Source organism: Neodiprion pinetum, chromosome 6 (assembly GCF_021155775.2).
Source record: "Neodiprion pinetum isolate iyNeoPine1 chromosome 6, iyNeoPine1.2, whole genome shotgun sequence".
In the NCBI taxonomy this organism is placed as follows: Eukaryota; Metazoa; Arthropoda; class Insecta; order Hymenoptera; family Diprionidae; genus Neodiprion; species Neodiprion pinetum.
In genome coordinates, this window is record NC_060237.1 from 11,277,606 (window position 1) to 11,288,797 (window position 11,192).

The 11,192-nt window shown below is 38.6% G+C and overlaps 2 protein-coding genes across 10 annotated transcripts in view; one reads left to right on the top strand and one right to left on the bottom strand.

Moving 5' to 3' along the window:
* ATP8A (ATPase phospholipid transporting 8A1) overlaps positions 1-6,630 on the top strand; it is a 64,522-nt gene extending 57,892 nt beyond the window's left edge. For all 9 annotated transcript variants that reach the window (XM_046631131.2, XM_046631132.2, XM_046631129.2 and 6 more), the window contains one exon: positions 903-6,630. In XM_046631131.2, the coding sequence (XP_046487087.1) occupies positions 903-1,000 (98 nt within the window). In that variant the 3' untranslated portion in view covers positions 1,001-6,630. The remainder of the gene's footprint in view (positions 1-902) is intronic.
* Positions 6,631-7,582: 952 nt separating this feature from the next.
* On the bottom strand, positions 7,583-10,036 carry LOC124221629 (uncharacterized). Its single transcript, XM_046631815.2, has one exon. It carries the CDS (start codon positions 10,034-10,036, stop codon positions 7,583-7,585), a length of 2,454 nt encoding a protein of 817 aa, XP_046487771.2.
* Positions 10,037-11,192: the final 1,156 nt, after the last annotated feature.

Below are 11,192 nucleotides of genomic sequence, written 5' to 3' on the forward strand. Positions count from 1 at the left end.
CTATGATCTTCTTAGTTTCCCTTACGCGCTTTCTACGTACTTAAACTTGTCTCTAAAACCTTTATGATTTCTGTACTATCTTTTCTTCAAACAAAAATAAATATATGTATACTTATCCATATGTTGCTATAAAGTTATGCGAGTTCCTACATTCCTTCGTTGCATTTCTTAATTTCTGCTGAAAAAAATATTAAAAATGTATCGAGAACTATTTTATGATAAATAACGAATAAATCTAAAACTAAAAATGGCGGTAGAAGATCATAGAAAAACTCGGAATTAGAGCATTTTATCGAAAAAATTTTTTTAAATTGAATACCTCGACATTATAGGAGCAAATTTGACAGTAGGGATCTGTAGAGAAAATGTTCGCCCTAAAAACCATAGATCATACGATTGAAATTAATTACTTATGAATTATCCCTGCGAACATTCATTATCAAAGTACAGTTTGATGTTTAAAATATCCAAACATTGATTTAATTTTATTATGTATGACATGATCATATAGCTTATTTGTGAATCGTTATTCAATTATAATTTACTCCGTGTAAATATGCATTGTATTATATACACCACGAACTGTATTGAAAGTAGAAACTTTGATTTCTTTCATATAATCAGTTGCTCACCTGCAATGCTTTTTACAACATGATTACCGAAGATAATTTGTGTAATACTCGTAGAATGATGATGAGGATGAGCAAAACATAATAAAACATTTTCAGAATGTTAGTTCACAGCATCGATTATCTTCCGTATTCAACAAGTTTTTTTAGATTCTGTTTCTAATGGTCATGCTTGCCAAGATGAGATTCCAAAATGTAAAATGAGCAGTTTTTAGTCCGCTAACGCAGATGCATAAGATGATAACACCACGTTTTTAATTTGCCCGTGACTAGATGGCTTTGCTTTTTCTCAAGAGGAAGGAGGCTCCGTGACGCAAACAGATGTGATCAGAGCTTACGATACAAATCTCCCCAAACCTGTCGGGATGTAACTCACATTTATACGTGCCATTATACAATGGACTTTTTTGGTTGGTTAATTAATCTATAGTAATTAATTATTATGTATATTCTGTCTGCGATCCAACCAATTTGTTGGCAATACCCAATACTCGTCTCAGCATCAGTCAGATTTAGAAACGAGCATAGGTCATTTTGGGTTTAATTATTCAGGTACTCAATATTAGAATAAGGCTAATTCATTTCTTTGTTATATTTATTGTTGACACGTACATATAGAGGTTGGACCAAAACGAAAACGGAGCCGATTTTAAACGTAACTAAAATTCGAACGCGCTCAACCGATTTCTGAAAACTTTGTTTTGCTTGAAACTAGAAGAAAGAATCTTTCGTGTCGTGTTTGAAAATCTGAAAAATCTTTATTCACTGCTGGAATACACGCTCTTGAAATCGGGTTTTGAAAAGTCATTGGGAGACTGAAAAAAAAATTGATATTAAAGAATGTTCAACCTAATTTCGATCTTAAATTATGATTCAAGGTCGAATTTATTTTGGTTCGAAGTTTCAAAAATCGGTCAATACGTTTGGATTTTATTCACGTTTCAAATCGGCCCCGTTTTATTTTGGCCCACCCTGTATACGAGGGATTCTCCGTCAACTCAGCCACTTTTTTTTCAACCATCTCAGATCTGCCCCATAATTGGTTATATCAAAGTACTACTAAAAGGTACTCTATGTGAATTTTTTCAGATTTTTAAATTCATTATTTGAGAAATTGCCGGTTTTTTTCAAATGAATATATCTCGGAAACTTGAAGTAAGTGAAAAAAAATGACTCTACACAAAAGTTGTAGTTTTTTGTTAGCTTTCGAGAGGAATTTTTGAAAAAAATTTTACGTTCCGGTAACGCTGATTTTTTACCAAAAAAGGAAGAAATTATTTTTTTATTCAAAAAGGACCCTTTTTTTGCTGAAAAAATTACAGAGTCTTCCAATATGTGTGACAATATCGCCAAAAAATCGCCAGAGTGGCACGGATCGAGGTTCTAGGATAAAAAAAAATGAAGCTACACAAATCAATTTTTTTATACCGGAACCTCAACCGAATTTGTGTGGCTTAATTATTTTTACCCTAGAACCTCGATCCGTGCCACTCTGGCGATTTTTGTCGATATTGTCACACATATTGGAAGACTCTGTAATTTTTTCAGCAAAAAAAAGGGTCCTTTTTGAATAAAAAAAAAAATTTCTTTCTTTTTTGGTATAAAATCATCGTTACCGGAACGTAAAAATTTTTTCCCGACAAATTCCTCTCGAAAGCTAACAAAAAACTACAACTTTTATGTAGAGTCATTTTTTTTCACTTACTTCCAGTTTCCGAGATGTATTCATTTGAAAAAAAACGGGGATTTCTCAAATAATGAATTAAAATATCTGAAAAAATTCACACAGAGTACCTTTCAGTAGTACTTTGATGTAACCAATTATGGGGCAGATCTGAGATGGTCGAAAAAAAATGGCCGGTTGACGGAGAATCCCTCATATATGCTCATAAATTCGAATTTCATACATTATCGATACGCTTGGAATGATCAATGAGATCATAAGGAGGAATGTAGATAACGGAAAAATGATGTACCTTCCTATTTTATTGATGTCCTCGATTGAAAGTCAAATGCGCTTTCAAACACTGTAGTCAATGTATTTTTATCCAATTATTCGAACGTGTGTTTATACACATGGCTTTACTTGTCTACTGGTCCACTTTTTCCCTCGAAATCGTGGGTACTTCTCAACTTGACATATTAGGAAATTAATTGAGAAAATCACCTGTAAAATTTGTCACATTTGTAACCATAACCCTTATGGAAATGCACATTCCTTTTCGAAATCCATGTATCACTCAAACCACGGAATGTACAGACATATGGGATATTTTATTTGGAACGTGTTATTTCTTTTTCTATGGCTCCTACAACACAATTGAGGCTTTAGTGTAAACTAGTTTCAACAACAATGAGTCTGATGTTTCTCTGATCCAATACGATCGCCGTGTTTCTTATTACTCTTTTTTTATAATTTATACTCAATTTTTTAATTAGCAGAGTTTACCAACGGAGTAAATGTTCTGATAGTTTATTAATGTTTCGTGGAAGAATCTCGTAGAAATCTCGAAGAGTCGCAGTTCTAATCATTTCATACTAACAACTTGATGAAGTGTTAAATTGCGAAAAAAGTTGTCGTTTTCAAATACTCTGCTACTTTGCCCTCATTTGTTTTTGCCTGCTAAGTAACTAACAAAACTTTCAATTTTAATATGATGGGTAAGAATTCTCGACCTCGTGGATAATATATTATTGAATCTTGGTGAGCGGTCAATTATATGTATAACGTATTTTTTTCTTTTACTTTTTTCACCAATGTTCCGACAGACCTTGCTATGCACGCAGTAAAGAACCGTTGGGCCTCTCTAGATAAAAAGATCCCAATTCCACTCAGTGAACTAGTTAAAGCCTTAAACAATTGTTTCGATTCGGCAATCTTTAAATTTAACAACGACACATATGCACAACAATTCGGGTTGCCCATGGGATCCCCTCTCTCTCCAATCCTGTCAGATCTTGTGATGGAAGACCTAGAAAGGTCATGCATTAGCAATCTAGATTTTGATTTACCCTTCCACTTCCGATATGTTGACGATATTCTAACTGCAGTCCCTAAAGAAAAAATAGATTAAACACTGAATATTTTCAACCAATATCATCCACGACTACAATTCACCATTGAAATAGAAGATAATAACGCCATCAATTTCCTAGATTTATTGCTGATACACAACAACACTAAAATCAAAACAGATTGGTTCTACAAAAAAACCTGGTCTCAAAGATATTTGAATTTCAATTCCCACCACGCGATGTCCTACAAGATAGGCACCATCTTTAATGAATTCCATGAAAAAAATCTGTCACTCATGTATAATATATTAAGATCGAATGATTATCCTCACGGCCTATTACACAAACATATAAATAAGAGACGCTCCCATATCAACAACTTACTTGACAATAATATTGACTCTGCTCCCGCAGACGACAACAATAGACCTGCCACTACATTTATTCCCATCCCATAAGTATCTGGTCTCTTTGAGTCACTGAACCGTCTATTTACTAAACATAATGTCAAGTTTGTGGGAAAAAATACAAAAGACTTACAAATAGTCTTTGATTCGGGAAAAGATAGGATCCCTATGGGCAAACGATCCAATGTTGTGTACAAAATACCTTGCAATGATTGCAATCAAGTTTATATCGGACAAACTGGCCGCCATCTAAACACCAGAATCAAAGAACATCAACGCGCAATGTACATGAGAATGAAGAACGTCACACTGCTCTAACAAAACATGTGACCAATAAACCGCATACTTTTAGCTATGACAATACAAACATCCTCTGTGAAGAACCTAATTATTATGAAAGGTTATTACTAGAAATGTGCAATATTGTAGGACACACTAATTCCGTTAACCTTAGACAAGATGTTGAACATCTTAGCAATATTTACAAACCGCTAATCTCCGCCCACATATCACACATTGTTTAACCTTAACTATACACATAAAATTATTGTCCCCATGGCACAGTATTTTTTACATAATTTTTTTGTTTTTTTATATATGTTTATATCTGGTTCACCTTCACTCTGGGTCATATTTGTTTCTCCCATCAGTCGTTATTCACCAGTTGACCCAATCGGTTCAACAAAATTTTTGTTAGATATGGAGAACAGGGTCATAAAGATCCCAGTACCACTTTCTTGGACATTGCGTAAACTAATTTAACTGCTATAAAAACTTTTCTTTAAAACTTTTTTAATACATTGACATATAGACAGTGATGATACATAGTTTTTTTAATTAATTACCTCCAATTTGTAACTCCTACACTTTAAACAACCGGAGGAGCCGACAATGACTACCGTTACTCGAAGAACTTTGTCTCGACAAATTGTGTTTTATGAATTCGACTTGTACCTTAGTCCCCTTCCTATAAAAAGGTAAATTACTCTCTAAGCCTATCTTCTTCTTCAATCATAACAATTAATCAAATTGTACTCACTAAGAGTATTACATCTATAGTATTTAATGTCTGATTGTACTTTTCTTATAAAAAATGTATTTTGTTCTCGACAGTTAAATAAATAAATCGTTCTGAGGAGGGCCCATATCCGGGCCGAAATGTTAACAAAAAATACGTTATACATATGATTGACGGCTCACCAAGATTCAATAATATATAACAAAACTTTCACTCACGGATTCGTCATGCTTTCCAGAAAATGAATAAAACATGCATAAATAATGAGAGTCGTCAAATTAAGTGAAAAAACAAAACTTCAAAAATTTCAAACACAAATTACAGTTTAAATTGTATTTAAAGAAGTAATACGCAAAAAAAGTTTTTTGTACAAAATAATTGTAATACGCTTACGATTTTTAGTTTGTTATATACTGAATCAGACGAAACCAAGATTGTATTTTAATAATGTAAAATTCTTGGGCTTAGGGAACTAAGCCAAATCACAGTGGGTTTTCTGAATTAATACTACAACCCAGGAAATTATCGAAATCATCCAAAAGAGTGATAATAAAAGTATCCCAGTAAAAATGTGACATGTTTTCACAATTTATTCGTATATATTTATGATCAAGACAGTTGGAAAGTTATCAACCCGTAGAAAGTCGTTATTATCCTTACATAAAAAAACGTGTAATTCCAAAACGAAATTTCTTGGTGTCATATGAATTTTTAATTTCCATAGCACCCGTTTTTTGCTAATTCATTTCGCATGGTCGTGAGCACTTTTAGTAGCAGGGAGGATTAATTCTCGAAAATATGTTTGATAATTCCAAAATATTCTTCGACAAATGAAATCTTATCTAAACATGTCCAATGAACTCTTGGAAATATATCTGATTTGATTGAAAATATGTACCTTAAGTAATTGATCACTCAAAAGTTTTGCTCTTTCTCAAATAATTTTATGAATGTTGTGTGTATCATCTACAAAAGGATAATTTGAATAGGCAGGCCAGAGTTGGAAGTTTTCAAAAAATTTTCAACGATATCGATATAAATCCTTGTACACTGTTGCTATAAAATAAGTATATACGCTGTGACGATCATCCGAAAAGAACGGTCTGTTCTGTCGATATCAAGTGCATGTAAAATGAAGTAAAATGTGCTCTGTAAATTATTCTGGATGGATTTAGATCGCAATATCAGAAAATACCAGGATTCCTAAAACAAAAGAAAATTGAAACCGACCAGCTGCATCACCTAGGACAGAACTTTGATTAAGTAGTCAGAAAACCATGCTAATGGTGTCTAGTTTGAATTTTCTTTCGGGGTAAATAGCTGCAATTTAAGATTTCTGTGTCTTCAATGATGTATAACATTTTTTGAGTTACCACTTAGTGGTCTCATGATGGTTTAGATGCGTCTTTTGACGCGTTTCCACGAAATGAAAAAGTTTTTCATCGAATGAAACAAATGTCATAATTTTCTACGATTGGGTTTTATTTTATGAAAAATAAGAATCACCAAATTCTATGATAGATTGTATTCGTATACATTCTGAATAAAATACTACATAAAATGTCTCGCCTTTTACTGTTAAACGTCATCCTGAGGAAGGTATAACTTTTGAGCCTTTTTTCAATTGATTTATCCTAACACACTGTAGAGGCTCTGTTTCTTCAACGAACTGCGAACTGACGATATTTAAAGAATTCCAAGTGGTTTGCGAAATGTAACGCTGAAAATTTTGTACATGCAAACTTTGTATACTAAACATTCGAAAATTTTGGCAATGTTGTGTAATGAATTTACCATAAAATGAAAGTTTAAGCACACAATGTTTCAATTATAAATTTAATCATCTGTATATTTTCTTAATTCTCCGTTCTCGTTGATGGAAACTAAAAGTTTGAATATTTTCGTATTGTGAGTAATGCGTGCAGTTCAACTACAACATATTTTCTAAATGAATTGTTAAAAACTGTAAATATTTGAAAACTGTATTCTAGGATAAAGTAAAATATTCACAAACTTTTAATGGACAATAGCGACCGTCTGGTGAAACGTACTGTGCTAGATGCGTGCCAATGTAACAATAAAATGACAATCATAAAAAAAACAAAAACAGAATCAATGTGTTACAAATGATGTAAAGAATATGTAGAAAAACCATGCACTAATACTTCACTGCACAAGTAAACAACTTTGATATTTTTCCAATCGATCTTGAAAAATGCTATAGTATCCACCTTCTCGATTAGAAATCTATCATAATATCAGCAAGACAAAAAAATATCACTGTAATAATAAACGATCCAAAATATGTGTAGAAAAGCACCAAAGTGTTGCTAGATACATAATTTATATAAATCCTTCTTGCAAAGCGTAGCCGTAACACAAATTGTACACACCGGCGACTTCACGTTGCGTGTTTGCACTTCGTCGTAGCGAAAGATGATCGGAAAACGCATTACTCGATCCTCACATATTTTTCTGTCGAAATAAGAATGTCCGTTCAATCATGACCATTTTTACTCATCCGTGCATGCAGACGCGGGTGGCTCGAGTTTTAAACTGACAAAAAAATTGTCTCTATCCTCCCTGTATCGAGCCTTGAGCAAAAACTCCCAGGCTATTGAATGCCCGAGATATGAATAATTTTGCGCCGATCTCTGGCACTCGGTCAGCCAGGCAGTGACCTCGATCACACGTTTCTGTCGTTCATCCATGTTTCTCAGGCTTAACTCATTCTGTGCGATAAATCCGAGTTCAATGACGTAGCTGCGCCATCGATCGTAGGCCATTCTAGCCAGAATTCGTTGCCTGGTGTTCCAAGCCCCACCATCGCCGGACAAATTACAATGGAGCGAACCTGCCTTGCCATTCTTAAGTCTTACAATAGCTGCGGAAATAATTCGTCGGGCGAATCCGACGCAAGGCTTAGGTTGCTCGAGATTGGCGTCATCGCAAACATCTGGGGAAGACGAGGCACTCAGTTCTTTCCTAACCAAGGACTTCACGGCCGGGGTATTGGCAGGACGAGAATCAGAAGTAATGCCCAGCAGCCGCGCTAAGAGGTCACCAACGTACGGCAAAGCGGGCGAGTCGAGCTCAGCCCTTGCCCAAGTCCTACGGTACTTTTGGGTTCGAGGGCTCCTATAAATCTTCGACAATTGTTCCATCGCTTGATACCTCGTGGCATGGTGAGCCCTGAGATGATCCCAGGTGGCCTTGAGCCGATAAATGGGAGGGCTCTGAAGGCCAGCCAGGATGGATCTGCATGACTGGAAGTTTCCGGTGGCGTGAGACTTTCCAGCGGCGTTTATCAGGCGAGCAACAAGACGGGCGCGAAACTCGACCTTCTTTACAGCCAATATCTCGCTGGCAACAAGGCAGGAGATCCGGTGACTGAAAGCGATCCAGGCACCGAGGTTCGACGCGTTTTTGGACGACCCCTGGAATACGATTATCTCCATCTCCACCGGCGGAATTCGGAGAAAGAGGTCTCTGTCAACAAGGGTCAGCTGATGAGCGATCGTGGTGCTGTCCAGGTCCCAAGCACTCACCCTGAAGTCCATTTTCAGCAAGCGTCGCAGCTGGTCAGTGGTAGCACCACCTCGCGACGGGCCGCCTTGATTTTTCTTCCGCTTCCATGGCTGCGTCACAACCTGCGATGAGAATATGCGACCGAGGATGTGACCGGCTCGCTCATCGTTCGTCGCAAAAACACCAGTGTCACTTTGTAGCGAGCTGCGCTTCCGTCGGCCAAAGAACGTTCTGCGATTACCAGCAAACTGCTCTCTCTCAGACTGGGATCTAAACTCTCGGAGGAGTTCAAGGTGCTGTCGAAGCTCTCGATAGGCCGCCGTCGCCGCCCGAGGCCTGTACCAGTACTCAGGAGTCCAGAAGAGCACGACGCGTCCTCGCGTCGTCGCTCCCATCGCTCCACACCGCCCGCGGTCAAGGGCCGTTGCAGATATACTTGCAGCAAGCTGCCTTCTGGACACTGGCAACCGCAGCTCAGGGTCTATCGGCTGCCGCCGTACCCCGACGGCACTCATGGACCGTCGTCTTTGAACGGAATCGCGTTCTCCAGGCTGTACGGACCATGGGCCAAGAGCGTGAAGAAAATGGGCCGCCGTCGCCAGCCCGTAGCGTCTCGGGTGTCGTCCGAACGACTTCCGGCGATGCTCATTATCCTTCCGCCGATCGCCGCTCTCCCACGCGACGACACCGCTTTCGACTAGTTTATAGGGGTCCGAAGGCGTGTGCGGAGGCTGCGCAGCGTCTCCTGCCTTACGCGAGTCGTAAGACTCCAAGTAAAGACCAGAGCGGCAATTTTCGCGAATGCCGAATCCGAACCTTGAGATCTTAGGTGCGAGGTTGATAATCTTCTGGGCAGTTGAGTGGCGGCCTAGTTTTTTTGGCGCGGAGTTTCCTACGTCCGCAGAGTCTTCGGTGAACTCAGTAGTCCACAGGTCGTCGACTCGGATCCCCTGAGTGAAGTTGAAATTCTTGTCTCGAGTAAAGAGGACGTCGCAAAGACCCCCAGACTGATTCGACTTATCTGCCCGGAAATTTTGACCCACAGGCCAGCTGTAGCAGCCCCTTTTTATCGGACGCCTCTCAGGTGATCCGTCGATCAACTCGTACCTGAGGTCGGCCAGACTAGCACCTGCAAATCGCACTGGAACTGGGGCGTAGTAACCGTAACCCAACTCGCCATGGGATGGGCCGAGAAAAAGGTCTTTCTGAGGCCAGGAAGGAGCGAGCCCATCGCCCGCGCCACCGTAGTGAGCCCAGACCCGGCAGATCGAGTGATCACCCCGTTTCTGCAACCTTCTAGCGAGCTCGACTTCTGAAGACACAAGGAAGAGGGTACTGGCACTCGATGAACTCGCTGCAGTGGTCTCGGACAAAGAACTTCCATCTCCTTTCTGGGCTATTATGTTCTGAATTCGCTCGCACCATATGTTCCAAAACATTTCACGTCGTTCCATTCCTCCGAGTTCGTAGTAATTCGCTCTCCCATCGATCAACCTGGTAAAGAATCAACGAGAAATGAAATTCAATGTTAATGCACTGGCAAGAATAATTCGCGCGTATACCTTGCCTTCAAAGTTCGCCGCCTTCGTCTTCGAAAAATACTCAGAGCTACGAACTCCAACGGATAAACCGAAACGAGTTCGAAGCTCTCGATGCTCGGATCCAAGTCCGGTGGACACATGAAGTCCGAGTTCTCATTAAGGATGTCGGCAGCGACTACTAGCCTTGACGGTGTCAAGCCTAAAGCAACTTCCCGCAAACCTCGCCCGTCGCGAGTCGTCTGAGCAAACGGAGACTCAACCAGAACTGTGTCAGAGAAGTCGCAGTACTCGGAAAGCAGGAGCTTCTGAATCCGATTATGCTCCATCGTGGAATTTACTTCATCTAAGATCCTAGGCTATTTAAGATGAAATCATTAACGGTGGAGAATGAACACTTGGCAAATTATCGACGAACAAACATCAGATGAAACTTGAGTTGTGAATATTTTTCTTTTTAATCATTGTCATTAAACTAAAAATAGTATCGATTGAACGAAATTTTACAAAAGGGATACTGCGACACTTTGGTTTGGTTGGAAAATGCAAACGAAGACGAACCGTTGACATGATCGCAGCCAACACGACTACGTAAACTCGATCCTTGAACTGCGCTATCATTTTTTTTGTCAAATATATCGCGGTCAAGCGGTGTCACAAAGTGCTCCGTAATTTATTACTAACAATAAACCACGATCCGGATAGCTAATCGCGTACAGCGACGGAATTGTTTGTAGTACATAATACATTTGACGTGACTCTTACGATTAATGTAGTTCTGTTAAATAAAAAGTTGATTCATTTTCATTTCTCGTATATACTTTTCTCGATATATAACCCAAACCTCGGACATATGCTTGAGAATCGTCACGGTCACTTCAAATACCTTCCTATAACTCTGAAAGATTTTTAAGTTAATAGTGACTGCCGTTTGACGTGTTCCGTAAAATGAAATTGTAAAACCAGTCATTTTGTCTGGTCTGGGAGTTCTAGTGTTAAACGGTTGATTAACTCAACTTTGAATTCCTCCCAGTTGACTTCCTTGGTGCCTATCCTA